Genomic DNA, 14,499 nt, shown 5'->3' on the forward strand with positions numbered 1-14,499 from the left:
AGTCCACACTGCAGAGACTCAACGGGATAACGAACGTCTCATCAGACCTGAGTTGAATATGCTATTGAGCACTGAGGTACTCCGTTAACCTGTGCTCTTGACCAGCCATCCAGCGGGTTGAGGGGATGACCTCCGCACGGTCGAAGATCTGGGAGCAGCAGCTGATGATCGCAGGTCCGGGCGATTCTGCCCAGATCCCTCCCCTCCCGCTTTGGGACGCTAAGTATGACACGCGATAGCCGTGGCGTAGGGATTGACACCTGTCCAAGGCACGGTTGGGTATGACGGACAGGGAAGGCATCCAATTGCTGATATGAAAGGAGCCAGCGTAAACGTCAGGGCATCCGGGGCAATGTTGTGGTTTTTCCCTACCGTCACTGACCCAGATTAATTATTGGGGGGTTTCGCTGGCTCGATTGAATGGATGAATCAGGGCAAGTGACGTCGTGTCTTGGCACGGGCGGGAAGGCAGCAGAGATGAAGAGGTGGAAGCCTGAGGCGCCTGCTGTTGCTGCTGCGGTTGCTGGTTGTGGTTTAGCGGCTAGGGTTGCAGCCCTTTCCGCGCGTTCAACGAGAGCAGAGCTGATTCGAGCTCGCCCGGCGTAAGCAGCAGCACGTGAGCCTGTTGCGGCCTCAGCCTTCAGGCTGTAACGCTGCGGGCTTGGTGTCTCCGGGTCTCCGGAGCTAGCAACTCCCGTAACCTCACCATCTCATCATTTTGCCCTACGATCCTCAGATCCGAACGTCCTTCGCCGGCAGACCTCCATCTACGAGTCGAACCATTGTGTTCACCTGGGTTAATCCCATCATCTCCACTCCTACGCTTTTCCCTCTACCTTTTTCATTCCAATTGAGGCCGTCCGTAAGCTCTCCCGTCATTTCCTACTCTATCCGAGCTTCCTGGCTCACACTGTTTTTTGCAGAGGCTTCAAGCCATTCCACCGGCAATCATGTATAGAAGCGCTGCTGCTCGTTCGCTCTTCCGGGCGGCCGCCAGCTCCAATGCCTCCGTGGCTCGTTCGACTCTCCCCAGAAGCGTCTTCAAGGCTCAATTGACCTCGTCGGCCCGCCAGTCCGTCCGTCTGACGTCGCCAAGCCTTGCGCTCGCTGCCCGCAAGCCCGTCACCACTGCTCTCGTCCGATATGCGACGACCAGCACCAATGCTGAGCGGGTGAGACCTAACCGATGCTTCTATACTTCTCCTGATCGGGAGCGAGTTGAACGATGGCCACATCTAGAATGGGCCGCTGACGGGTTTTATATCTACAGGACGAGCCGGTTGCCGAAGAAGACACTGATGTGATGGCCGGTATGAAGGCTGAGGCGGTATGTGAAGCCCTGGACTAGTTATACGATCTACTATGGCATCATACAGATGCTGACCTGCTGTCTGTACAGAAAGTTATCAAGGACACCTTCAGCCTGCACGACGTCCCCAAGGAGGCTCTGTACCTCGGAATGGCCGGTGTCGTTCCCTACCTGGTCACCTCCATTGACACTGCCTACCTCGCCTGGGAGATCAACAACGCCGCTGAGACTGGCGATGGTGTGTTCATCTCCGGTCAGACTGCTGAGCTCATGCTGCACATGCTCGAGCCCATCCAGGTTGGCTACGGTGCAGTGGTAAGTACTCGTGTTGGATATAGTATCCGCAACGGTGATGTAAGATGGCTACTGACACCGATGACGTTCAGATCCTTTCCTTCCTCGGCGCTATCCACTGGGGTCTCGAATGGGCCGGGTACGGCGGTAAGCAGGGCTACAGGCGCTATGCGGCTGGAGTTGTCGCTCCCGCTGTCGCGTGGCCGACCCTCCTCCTCCCCGTCGACTATGCCCTGATCACCCAGTTCCTGGCGTTCAACTTCCTGTACTACAACGATGCCCGCGCTGCTGCTCGCGGAGCGGCCCCTCACTGGTATGGCATGTACCGCTTCGTGCTGACCTTCGTCGTCGGAGCCAGCATTGTCCTCAGTCTGATTGGCCGTGAGCGCATCTCCCAGACCCTCACCTCTGAGCACTCGATCAAGGACAAGATCAATGCTCTGCTGTACCTGCAGCAGAAGGAGAAGGAGGAGAAGGAGGCCCGTCTGCGGGAGGAGGCCGGAGCTGAGAAGGACGAGGAGTAAGTTAAAGAGCTCGGCGGGAGCAGCGGGGGGTGTTTATTTTTGAGGCGACATCAGCCATTATCAGCCATTTACCGCTTAGCGCCTCTCACCCTCGACAGACCTTCCTTGTTTGACCGACAGCGCAACCCGAGGGAGCGTTAACGGCCAACTGTGGGGTTTTCCTTGGTTCGTGGGGAGGGGGGAGTCTCTTCTTTTTTTTTCTGCCTGATGGTGGCTGGTGGCGGCAAAGCATCCCCCCCTGTCTTGGGCGAATGCTCAGTGTTCTGTTTGGCTAGTGTGTCCTAATCGATAGTCGTGGCATTTTCCGTGGATGGATTTGTTGTAGATTAAAACCTAAGCGGCAAAATCAAACTGTCCAGCTGACGCTGCTATTTTCGTTTGTTCTCCACATTTTTCCCTCCCCTCCCGCAGGTCCACAATCTTCGAGCCCTTTTTTTTCGTACCATTGTAGGGGAACCTTGACCAGACTAGACTACTGCAGCCTGCTTGATCGTCCCCTCGGGTCCAGGTTCCAGGGAAGCGTGCAGGAAGTTCGTTTAGAGCAAAAGCACGCCAGGGTCTCGACCGATTTTCCTTTTTTCGATATCTATCTAAGTTATCTAACATGGACGTGAGAGTGTTTACGTGTTCGCGCTGTCGTACTGTACTACTTGGACAATAATTGTAACAATGGCAAATGCAAAGATAAGAAAAAGTACAGCACGCACAGCACAGTACAGTATTTACTCCGTATACTCGGAGTAGATAGATAGATAGCAAACCAAACTAGTAAGCATTATTTATTATTATTATTATTATTATTATTATTATTATTATTATTATTATTATTATTACTGATGTGCATTTGGCTCGTGCTTGTGCTCGTGACCATGAATGAAATGAAATGAACGATCCTCCGTACTACTTATGTACTATGGGACTCCCGCCCGTCCGCCTGCGTAAGTAAAGTCTCCGTGTTGCGTACTTCGTTCGGCTTGGCGGGTTCAGTTCCGGGGGGAGGAAGGAATGCTATTACGATTATTATTTCTTTCTTTTTTGGGAGAAGCCGATCTGGGAGTCTGGAGTAGTAAGTATTATCTAGTAACCAAGTCTGGGGTTGGGGTTTTCTTTTCTATTCTATTCTTGCAGATCAGATCAATAGAACCCGTCCTGCCAAATAATAGATAGATACATACATACATACATAGATAACCATTAAGGAAATAAGGAAGAGACTCCCGAGCTCCAGACTCCAGACTCCAGACTCCAGAGACTGAGAGGGTAGATAACTAACGCACGGGCCGAACGCAGGCGAGAAACCTGCTTTGTCTACTAACTTCTGTCTGTCCCCCTTCCCCCGCCTTCGGGAAAGTTCGTCATCCAACAAGCGCGCATAGATAACTAACTTGATTACAGTAGACTTGAGAGTATGGTATTAATATTAAGTATTGACTATCTATGATTCTATGTACGGTAGTTAGTCTAATGGGACTAGATTAGACTATATTATCATAATAAATAATAATAATGATAATAGTCGAAAAGAGAGTATGGTATGTACTTTTGTTTCTTTTCTAACCTAGTCTATCTACTCTGTACTCATATGACCCGATTGCAAGGCACGATAAGTTGTCCGTTTCGGATAATTTTTGGGATTTTCGGGATTAAGATTAACTTACGGTGGTAGTTAATAGTTAATTTTATAGGTAATACATAGTTAGTTAGTAATAATAAAATAAAAGAATAAAACAACAAAGTTCCAGACGGGGTTTCAATTAAATTAAAATAAATTAAACTACATAACTATCCTAGTAGTATTCTTAAGTTTACTTACCATACTTCTGGACTAGGTCCAAGATTCGAATCCAATAATTGCATAGGTAGGTAATTCAGAGGGGAAACGCAAAAGCCCAAAACCTGGCACGGTTGCGGAGTTTTGAGTTAGTTTGGGTTCCTGGGCGGAAACTGATCGAAGACGTCAGATATCGACGAATCAATCGGGACTCGGACTCGGAGTCGGGGCTCTGTCTGTTTGATCGGGTTCCTTCCCAGCAATTGCAGTGCAGTGCAAGTGCATTATCCGTACACTGCATATTATTGCAGGGCATTTACTGTAGACTACCCGCGTTACTTTCCTGATTTGATTTGATTTGAACGGTCTGGTTTCTTAACTACGTTGGTTGCTTAATAAGTAGATGATTATTTTGTATGTATGTAATATAATAGTGCAGTAAATGAAGAAAAAGAACAGAAAAGAACAGAAAAGAAAAGAAACAATAGGATACAATGCGATGCGATGCGATGCGATGCAGCTCGATAATCAATCGCACGGTTTCTCCTTTTTTTTTTTTTCTGTTGATTTTCTTTCGGTTCGCCTGCCCCAGAACTAGCGTGAGATCGTTGACCTAAGATAGAATACCCATACCAAAGAAACCGCGCTTTGGTTTCATAATCAATAACAACAATTGCGGCCTAACTGAGGGGGGCCACGGTCGTGTAAGGGGGGTATCTATCTAATCTAAAGGGCAAGAAGAAGAAAAAAAAAAAAAGGGAGTGCTCAGTGCATAGTCTACTCTACGAGATGAAGCAGAGTGGGTGGGGGGTTTAGTTAGAAAGGAAAGGAAGATCGACTTGGTCATGTGTACAACAAGAAAAAAAAAAAAAAAAAGACCGATTCAATTTCAAACCCGCCAAAAAATCAATGCACGTTTTAGATTGTGATGACCCTGAAAAAGGGACGCGCGCCCTCTCTGGGCTTGTGTCGTTCTCGAACCGAGGATTCCGGCGGATACCCGCAGGTTACCTACCTAGGTACCTATCTAATGTCAGCGTAGCGTAGCGCTTGTTTTGATCGAAAGGGTAAGTTAATAATTAATAATAGTAGCGCGGAAGCATCGACCAGGGTCTAGAATGGGAGGATTCGCCGAGTCCTGCAGGGAGAGAGTGAGCGAGAGAGTTGGGTTCGTCTCGGAGGTCGCGCGATCGGGGGGGGGATCTTTATCGATACGACTGCGGGGGCTGCATAGGAAAAAGGAACTAAGCGGTGTTCCCTGTCTATCTCAACCCGGCAGATGGCTTAGTCTGGTCTTAGTCGTTCCAATCTCATTCTACGGCCGTTGATCTGGGAAAGGGCGCGGCCCACGAAGATTATTGCTCTATAGTAGTCTATCGACACGGACAACGGCAGCACAGGAGAAATAATCCCGCAGCAGCAGCAGCCAGGAGACAGGGAAGAAGAAGAGCATGCCCGGAGAAATCGAGTAGAGCCGGTATCAAATACCATATTAAATACCATATTATCCAGATAACAGTTATGTACTGTACATAGATCTATCTACTCTATTATTTACTATAGTACGGCAGACTTTCCTTTCTTTCGATTGTCAAAAGACTCCACTCCACGCATTGAGGGCCGAGAATGCTCAGCAATGGCGGGAGTTGTTCGAGACATCCGCGACCGGCGGGGACGGGAGGGAATGCTTGGACGCCTTCTCCAGATCCGGGGGGCGATCCCAGGGGAGCAGCTGAACAGGTACCACGACGGCCGCGGTCGGGATGCCGTGGCGGAACAATCCAATTGCAGCTGACTGGGAAAAGGACTCGAGGAGTAACGGTCGACGGAATTGGCCCAGCAACGCAATGCAATGAGACGCAATTATCATCACATCCACGGAATCAAACCAAACGCAATGGAAGGGTTCACCATCACCAGAAAGGGAAAAGAAAAGGGAAAGGAGTCAGTCAGTCAGTAAGTAGTAAGTGGCACAGACAAGACAGACAGAAAGGGCCGACAGGAGCGAAGCAACGCCGTGTCAAGGCCGCTGGGGGGCGAGGAGATCGAGGCGAGTCGAGGTCTAGGCTAGGCATCTGGGCTAGAAGGAAAGGAGATGGTCGTCTGATCAGAAGAAAAGAAGGAAAAAAAATGATTAAATGACTTCAGCAGTAGGCTAAGTGGGATGTGGAGAGAAGCAGAGCCGTGCGCCCAGCATATCCCCCACCCGCCCACTTCTCCGCCATGGAAGGACGGCCGGTGGCTGTGAGGAAAGTAGTAGTAGTAATAGTAGTATGATAGTAGTTAGTAGTAGTAGTACGTACATAGTGAGGAAAAACTGGGCAAAGAAATACTAGAATGACTTCTTCATAGTATGTAATCTTCATACTCCACCGTGGTGGATAAAGCTGGCTCGTCGCGCCCTCTCAGCGGCCTCGTCGACCTTCTCTTTCTTTTTCCCTCACGTCCAACTTGTTGCGCCCTTTCCTGCTCTCCCCGAGACTGGTCCTTGTTCGCCATCACTCGTACGTCACGATCCATCCGTCCAACCTCGGGGAAAAGAAAAAAAAAACTGGGCAAGACTGGAACACAGACCATACCGACGACCATACTTATTTATCGCTATATATCATTCGCTCGCACTGTAGGCTTTGCAACGGGTGATCGAAAACGTAATTCCATTTCCGTCACCAATCTAGACTTCTTTTTTATCTTCGTCTTATTCTCTCTCATCTACTCTTTGATCTCTCTATCTCTCGACCTCTCTATCCTACAATCCAGCTATCCACCCACCCATCCATCCATCCATCTATCTATCTACCTATCTACCTATCTATCCAACCTGTCTGTCTGTCTGTCCTGCGGATAAACCATCCCCCTCTTCACCCCGCTCCGACTCTACTCCCTATCATCTTTTTCCTCTCGAACCACAACCACATCTCCGACCATGTCTGAAGACGCCCCTCCCACTGCCTCAGACATCAGAAGACCCTCCGTCGTGATCGAGGCCAAGAAGACCGACGACGGCCCCCGGTCCATCATCCAGGATGAGAAGCACCGTCCGGACAACCTCAAGGACCGTTTTCTGGGTGCCATCGATCAGGGAACGACCAGTTCCCGTTTCATCATCTTCGACGGCACCGGTGTGCCCATCGCCTCCTACCAGTCCGAATTTCGTCAGATTCACGAGCAGTCAGGGTATGTTGCAATTCTCCCTTGTGTTTCCCCCCACCCGCCAGGGTGGCAAATTGCTTGAACCCCGCCGCCCCGTGCGTCGATGACAGCCATTGAGCTAACATGATCACCGTCTCCGCTTGCAGATACCATGAGCACGACCCCCAGGAGCTGGTGGACTCGGTCAACAAATGTATCGAGGAGGCGATGAAGAACTTCCTGGCCCTGGGCCACTCCCGCGCGGATATCGAAGCCATCGGGATCACCTCGCAACGAGAGACCACCCTGGTCTGGGACTGGGAGACCGGGGAGCCGCTGTATAACGCCATTGCGTGGCCAGACACCCGCACCAAGGGTCTGGTGAGAGAGCTGCGAGAGAAGCCTGGTGCGGACGAGCTCCTCAACATTTGCGGTCTGCCACTGTCCACATACCCTTCGTCCGTCACGTTGGTGTGGATGCTGCGAAACATTCCCGAGGTCAAGAAGGCGTACGATGAGGGACGACTCGCCTTTGGTACCGTCGACACATGGCTGCTGTACAACCTGAACGGCAAGCGGAAAAACAACGTCTTCGTTACCGATGTCACCAACGCATCACGGACCATGTTCATGAACCTGCACGAACTGAAGTATGATGACAAGCTGCTGGAATTCTTCGAGATCGACAGGAATAAGATTCGACTCCCCAAGATCGTCCCCTCATCCGATCCCGACGAGTTTGGCTACATCGCTTACGGCCCTTGCGAGGGTGTCAAGATCGCAAGCTGCCTGGGAGACCAGTCGTCGGCCCTGGTGGGCCACTGTGCTTTCACCCCCGGCACGGCGAAGAACACCTATGGAACCGGTTGCTTCTTGCTCTACAACGTTGGCGACAAGCCAGTGATTTCCAAGCACGGTCTGCTGGCCACCGTTGGATTCCAGCTGGGACGGGACCGACAACCCGTCTACGCCCTGGAGGGCAGTGTGGCTGTGGCAGGCAGTGGTGTCTCGTTCCTGATGAACAACCTGGGTTTCTTCCGTGATTCCCGGAAGGTGAGCGAAGTCGCGGCCACCGTGCCGGACAATGGAGGCTGCGTCTTCGTCACCGCTTTCTCTGGTCTTTTCGCCCCGTACTGGATTGACGATGCGAAAGGAACCATCTGTGAGTATACTCCCGTCGGAACGCGGTTGGAATCTTTCCCCACTAACGAACGCACAGTCGGTATCACCCAGCACACTCAGCGTGGACATATCGCGCGTGCGACCATGGAAGCTGCGTGCTTCCAGACGAAGGCTATCCTGGATGCCATGGTGTTGGACAGTGGCCACAAGCTCTCTGAGCTGGCGGTGGATGGCGGAATGAGTAACTCCGACATCTGCATGCAGGTACGTATTCTCGGACGGTCCAGATTGCTAGCAGTCGAACAGAAACTAATTCTCTTGTCTAGTCTCAAGCTGATATCATCCGAATGCCCGTCGAGCGGCCGTCTATGCATGAAACTACGGCCCTGGGCGCCGCAATCGCGGCCGGATTCGCCGTTGGCATCTGGAAGGAATTTGACGAGCTGAAGCACATGAACCGTGCTAACCGTACGACCTTCACCCCGAAGATCTCCCCGCTGGAAAGTGCGAAGATGTACAAGCAGTGGTCGAAGGCAGTTGAAATGTCTCGAGGCTGGCTGGACACCAGTGAAATCGACACGGAGTCGATATGAGAGGCCTGGTAGGGTCTATACTTTCGCATCAGCGTTCTGGGATTTCTTTGTTGTTCAATCATGTAGCATGGATAGCCTGTTCTTTTATCGATACCCACATTAACTTAATATTTAGAAACTAATTTAGTTATGCCACAATAAAATATATATATACAACTCTATATCATGATGGCGCTTCCATCTATAAGCTTGCATCCCGTATAACTTGGTTACCCAATCGCACCTACGGACCGGCGCCTCTAATTGATCGAGAAAGACGACATCGCACGCCTCGGAGGTCTCCATAGTCAACCTTCAGAATTTCAGACCTGATCCTATATAGGTGGAAATAGGTGGCTTGCTGTTGCTTGTTCTACGCCCCTTATAGAGGGTACTACTTGCAGCTCGCCTCCAATAAAGCAGTTGGGCGCCAACAGAGGTTTGTAGGAAAAGGACGATCCGTGTAACAGCGTGCAAGGACTCGGCAGATCCTCTCGCAGCAGGGGTTGCATTGTTGACGACGCCGTACATGCGACTATCAGGCACCGTCTCGCCGCTTCTCTTCCACGACAATGGTGCCTGGAACCTTAGCACCAGTCCGTCGCCCTTAGTTCCCTTCCGTCCGCTTTCGATGGTGGCCGTTGTGGTCAGGGGATTATCCCCCGGCCTCGTGCTCGGGCAGTCACCGTGACATGGGGCCGCGGAAGCAACTTCTAATTCTCATCTTGATAAGTATTATCAGGGGGCCCTTTTCTCATTGCCATCATAACTAACACACAACAGATGCAAGTTCTGGCCCCCTCTCTCTCTGTTGTTCACGATCTGGCATCGGAAGCAAGCTTCCTATATCGGTTGTCCATCCGTCTCAAGACACGGGTTCTTCCAGTCCATCTGCTGATCGCTCCCGGGCTTTCGTGTTCTCCGCAATGGCTCTTGATCAGCCCTCAGGAGATCAACCATGATGAGCTGCATCGGTCTTTTGAATGATCCGGAGTGTGCCTCGGTAGCATACGCCTACCGCAGCAGTGAATTGGCGGGACTTTGGGAACGTTGGAAATGCAGCCACAGACCAGGATGGCCTCACCTGGTTCAGAACATTCGCCCTTCCCGAGTGTGCAGCGTGCATACGAGACAGCACGCCCAGAGATGTTATTAACCCAACGGAGCATATTCTCCCTTCCGGATGATTGACGACGGTGTCCATCTCTCGTCCTAAGCTAACCACATCAGCCCCAGCCATGTGTAATAATATCCAGAGTCAGACACCTTCCCAGAGCCGATCTTGCTCCCGCGAAAAAAGCACGAATAATGCCGGCCCACTGCGGCCCCGGTCCGCAGGATGGGGTCATGACAGCGTTAGTTCGTAGTATCTGCAGCTCGACGACTGTTTCGAGCCTCTCTGTTCTCGATTACCTCGAATCACTACTGCCAGAGTTCCCCATTGTCCCGCGCTGGCTGTGGCTGCCACGAACAGGGCTGCGACGGTGCCAGGGCTGTATGGGATTCCAGGCCCCTCGGTATGTGGATTTGCTGGCAACATCGGCCACCTGGACCAGCCCGCACACCTCGACCGGTGACGATGTGACCCCTTTCACACAATAACGGTCCGTACGCGTCGGAACTGACCAGCGGACCCGTCAGTTTCCGTCAATGGGACTGGGATAGGTCGGGCAGACCACCATGAGCTTCCTTGGAGGCGGAGACTCGCCTCTCATAGCTCACGAGCGCACATTCCACATCTTTTCTGTCGATATTAATTTTCGACCTACTTCAACCTCTTACATGATGCTTTGCATGGTTTCCTTTTCTTCCTCTTTCTCATGCTTGCCAGGCCATATCGCTTGCAATTGATCAAGTCGTTGTGGTATCCGCCATGTGTGATCATACACAAGTTAACTACCGCTGCGGCCACCGTCGCTACCTGGTGGTAGCGTGGTGCGCGAGATACGCTCAAACGGGAAAGACATGTCCATTGAATGTGGTGAGCATGTAAGAATCAATTCTTTTTCTGTCGCTTTTTATTCAGATGGATCTCCGCATCATTCAATGCTAATTTATTCCTCCCGGGGGAAACAGTGAAGACCGTCTTGACGAAGATTGTGGTACGTTCGCAATTGATTAAAAAGAAAAAAGAAAAGAAAAAAGAAAAAAAGAAAAAGAAAGTTTTCATACGACCAGTTTCTATCCTCATTGGATTGGATTGCTATACTACGCGATACCCACGGTGTCCACGATGGCGAAAGGAGACTGACGGAGAGCTCACGTCGGATTATATACAGGAGACTGCAAAAAGTAACCCCTTCGCCCATCGACCGGCCAGTAGGGGCCACATTTACTCAGACATTTGGACGTCCGCATCTCGTCTAATGTGCGATCCCTTGTGCGGCTACTTCCGCTCGCCGCAAACGTGGGTGTCGCTGAGTCCTCTTTAGGAAGTACATGATAGTCTAGTCTAGTCTATCAACTCGCTGGGAGTCAGCTTGTTCTATCGGGGTTTCCATCTTTCATCTGGCTTTGTAAAAGGGTTAGGTACGCGCATGGATTGGTGGCGTGGCTCTTTTCAAATAGCTAGCTATCTTCTTCGTCATTGGGCTTTCGATACTGCGGTGTGCCATAAAAAGTGCTTCTGGGGGGGAAAATCGGGCGTGAGGCATTTCAATCTGATAGTCGATCATCTATATATCTCCTTCAAGGCTGAACTCAGTTGACACATTCCCATTAAGCAAGTGTTTCCCCATTCCTTTCATTATCAACCCCATCTTCCAATTTGTAAAATTACCAAGACATCTAGGGCTCCAGGACTCTTACCGAACACGTTCCTACTTCGAGGTCCGAGCACCCATCCATCGAGGCAGGGTTCATCGTAGCCGGTAGATAGTGACGATAGACTAAGTTAATTATATCATCCATGCCCCATGCAATGCGGCGCAGTCCCATCAGGAGGTGGACCGGACCAACAGATAACATGACATGACATGACTTGCAGGTGCCAACCAACCCGTGTGTGTGTGTAGATACCTCCGGCGTGACACATGTTCATGTTCATGTTCATGTTTATTCTCGACTTCGAGGACATCCGCTGGTGTCATGCCACTCTCCTGTTCACCCTTCTTTGTCTTTTCTTTGGGGATACGAACATGCAGTAAATTAGGTACTGTACATAACTAGATAGTAGATAGGTAGTAGATACATTAGGTACTTAGCGCAAGCCACGTCCATGGTATGGTAACTATGGTACTGTATGTACATACCTTCCTGTACCTTGCTGGGAACGCCACCAATACTTAATGGGGGCCATATATAATATATTTACAGCATAGGTAGTTATGTCGAGCATAGCGGCCCGATACTTAGTTGTTATGTTTAAGATAGAATAGAATGATGGTATATAACCAACTAACTCAAACCAACTCAAGCCAAACCAACCCAAACCAACCAACTAAGCCACTCACTCGCTCACTTACTCACTCGCTCATTTACTGTACCACGAAATAAAAAAAATAATACTTTTTTCTTTTTACTCCCTTTTTCCCCAGTCTACCCGCTGGGAAAAAAAACTTGCAGTGAACTAACTAGGTAGGTAATTAATTAATTAATTGATTGATTGATTAATTATTATTTAGAACCTGAAATAGGATAAATTCTATTTAAGCGAAACAAAACAATAATACTTTTTTTTCTTTTTACCCCTTTTTTCCCCAGTCTACCGGCTGGGAAAAAAAAAACTTGCAGTGAACTAACTAGGTAGGTAATTAATTGATTAATTAATTGATTATTATTTAGAACCCCGAAATAGGATAATTCTATTCTAACCCCTGTAAGCACAGCATCGTATAGCAGAAGCAGCTAAGATTGAAAAAAAAAAGCGGTTATCTTTTCCGTCGAATGAAATGACTATCTGTCCTATCTTCTTGTTGGACTTGGTTGTAGTAGTGGTAGTAGCTACTAGTTAATCCTCGAAGCTCGACCAGTAACTAACTAACTGACTAGCTGGCTGGCTGGCTCCCTAACTACGTGATATAGGTCGTTCGCTCCCCCCCCCAACCCAAAAAAAAGAAAAGAAAAGAACAGAACAGAACAGAACTTAGTTAGTGACTAGCCCAGCGATTTGAGCGATGTGTAACTTATCTCGTCGATCTCCGGACGCGCTGACCCTCGTATCTGGCACAGCTTGAATATCTTCATGAGACATCAAGGCATGCTTGGGCTCCTGTACATTTATCCACTGGGTGCCGTGGTAGTGTATCTTCACCCTGGCATGAATAAAAAGAGCAGAATGGCAGCAATCTCAACCAAGTGACCTAGAGCCAAGTCTCAGAGAGAACCTCGACATGCATTTTCCTCCTGCACTCATTATCGACGGCAATTTCAGTTGTCGAACCATTTATCTCGCAGCAGCTCAGCCGCGGAGGGTCTCTCTCTAGGGTCAAGCTTCATGATTTTCAGAATAAACTCCTTATCTTCCTTGGATACTTCCCGGTCTGTGATTCGAGAAAAAGGCTTTTTATTTTCAGGTGGTATGCTGTGCATAATATATGCCAGAATATTTAATTTCTCCTTAGGGCAAATCTCTCGATATGTCAAAGGGAATGGGCCGAAGAATTCGCACTGTCTCTGAAGGATCTTGAGTTCGTACTCGGCGTGAGTAGCGGGGACATTTGGTTTGAAAAGGAAGAAATTATCCCCATAGAGTAAGGTTATGAGCTGGGAAATAAGTCAGTAAGTCAGTCAGTCATTCAGCCATCTCCGACGGAAGGGAAGGGCTCTGCATGTTATGCTGTACATACTAATGCACCAAACGACCATATATCTGTTGATGTATCCCAGCGGATCCTGAGCTGCGCTTCGGGACTTCTCCAAATAGGTGCCCCGATCAAGTCACAATCTTTAGCATATGGTGAATCCCAATGAACAGTGCTTCCACAATCGGCTACCTGAATATCTGTAAATCGTTCATGTCCCTGTCCGTAGTTTATGAGAATATTATCAGGTTTTATATCTGCTGATAAGGTAAGAAAACATACTAAATATAATTCTAAAAAATAAACAGTTATATTTACCTGTATAGACAAACCCATCCTCATGCAGAACTTTCAAGGCTTCCAGAATTCCCCGTGCCACATATTTGATCTCTGAGCTTATTAATCTCTTAGAGATAGATGCATTCAACAGATGGTCATCTAAGTGCTTTAACACTATAGCTGGTGGATCTGCAATTTCATCAAGTAATGGCCTGATGAATGGGGTTCGAGATTGAAAGCGCTTGAGCACGTCCCGCTCATTCTGTAGTCGAAAATGGTAAACACTTTTCACTACCACTGGTTCGTTGCTTTGGGTCCTGCTAAAAAATCCACTGTTAAGCAAGCAGGTCTTATCATTTAAATTTATGGAAAACTCATACGTTGCAAGCCAAACTGTATCTTGAAGCTGTCTGGCAATAGTGTATCTTCCGGTCTGGCCTTGAAGGAGCTGGCCAAGACGAAGTGAAGTGGTCATCAGGGTTCTATTATATTGCTTAATGATGCTGTCATTGATATGAAGATCTCAAAGAACGCTGGGAGGAAGAGAAATGTTGTTTTTACGAGGGAGGATGCATTGACAACAGTCTAATCCGGGGTCGGATTACTACGTTGTTCCATTCCTAGCTGGCTTAACTACTTAGTACTTTATCCGAAGTGGGTCTTCGTTTACCCAGCGCTGGTTCTATAGTACAGCACAGCATGCGCTGTGATGTCTCGATAGCCCGATAATGAACTTTCAAGTAGGTAGGTAGGT

At 49.1% G+C, this 14,499-nt stretch overlaps 3 protein-coding genes across 3 annotated transcripts; 2 read left to right on the top strand and 1 right to left on the bottom strand.

The window, feature by feature from the left end:
* Positions 1–950: 950 nt before the first annotated feature.
* C8Q69DRAFT_445448 (hypothetical protein) lies at positions 951–2,127 on the top strand (the record flags this gene model as incomplete). Its single annotated transcript, XM_028629066.1, has 4 exons — positions 951–1,172; positions 1,271–1,327; positions 1,400–1,624; positions 1,696–2,127. The coding sequence occupies 4 exons, from the start codon at positions 951–953 to the stop codon at positions 2,125–2,127; spliced, it is 936 nt and encodes a 311-aa protein (XP_028484163.1).
* Positions 2,128–6,656: 4,529 nt separating this feature from the next.
* Positions 6,657–8,956, top strand: C8Q69DRAFT_295783 (putative glycerol kinase). The gene is made up of 5 exons (XM_028627080.1): positions 6,657–7,075; positions 7,198–8,192; positions 8,250–8,416; positions 8,479–8,753; positions 8,861–8,956. The coding sequence occupies exons 1-4, from the start codon at positions 6,825–6,827 to the stop codon at positions 8,743–8,745; spliced, it is 1,680 nt and encodes a 559-aa protein (XP_028484164.1). The 5' UTR covers positions 6,657–6,824; the 3' UTR covers positions 8,746–8,753; positions 8,861–8,956.
* A 3,772-nt stretch (positions 8,957–12,728) lies between these two features.
* C8Q69DRAFT_470486 (putative serine/threonine protein kinase) lies at positions 12,729–14,336 on the bottom strand. Its single transcript, XM_028630836.1, has 4 exons — positions 14,126–14,336; positions 13,785–14,062; positions 13,512–13,723; positions 12,729–13,428 (listed from the first exon to the last, which is right to left on the bottom strand). The coding sequence occupies exons 1-4, from the start codon at positions 14,218–14,220 to the stop codon at positions 13,093–13,095; spliced, it is 921 nt and encodes a 306-aa protein (XP_028484165.1). The 5' UTR covers positions 14,221–14,336; the 3' UTR covers positions 12,729–13,092.
* Between the last annotated feature and the right edge of the window lie 163 nt (positions 14,337–14,499).

The sequence above is a fragment of the Paecilomyces variotii genome (assembly GCF_004022145.1).
Source record: "Paecilomyces variotii strain CBS 101075 chromosome Unknown C8Q69scaffold_7, whole genome shotgun sequence".
Taxonomy (NCBI): Eukaryota; Fungi; Ascomycota; class Eurotiomycetes; order Eurotiales; family Thermoascaceae; genus Paecilomyces; species Paecilomyces variotii.

Excerpts from the sequence above, each read along its gene's own strand:
- C8Q69DRAFT_295783 (XM_028627080.1), top strand. The coding sequence starts at position 6,825 with ATGTCTGAAGACGCCCCTCCCACTGCCTCAGACATCAGAAGACCCTCC. Across the intron at positions 7,076-7,197 it reads CAGATTCACGAGCAGTCAGG|ATACCATGAGCACGACCCCC; the intron begins GTATGTTGCAAT and ends CTCCGCTTGCAG. Across the intron at positions 8,417-8,478 it reads ACTCCGACATCTGCATGCAG|TCTCAAGCTGATATCATCCG; the intron begins GTACGTATTCTC and ends TCTCTTGTCTAG.
- C8Q69DRAFT_470486 (XM_028630836.1), bottom strand. The coding sequence starts at position 14,220 with ATGACCACTTCACTTCGTCTTGGCCAGCTCCTTCAAGGCCAGACCGGA. Across the intron at positions 14,063-14,125 it reads GATACAGTTTGGCTTGCAAC|GACCCAAAGCAACGAACCAG; the intron begins GTATGAGTTTTC and ends ATTTTTTAGCAG. Across the intron at positions 13,724-13,784 it reads GGATGGGTTTGTCTATACAG|ATATAAAACCTGATAATATT; the intron begins GTAAATATAACT and ends CCTTATCAGCAG.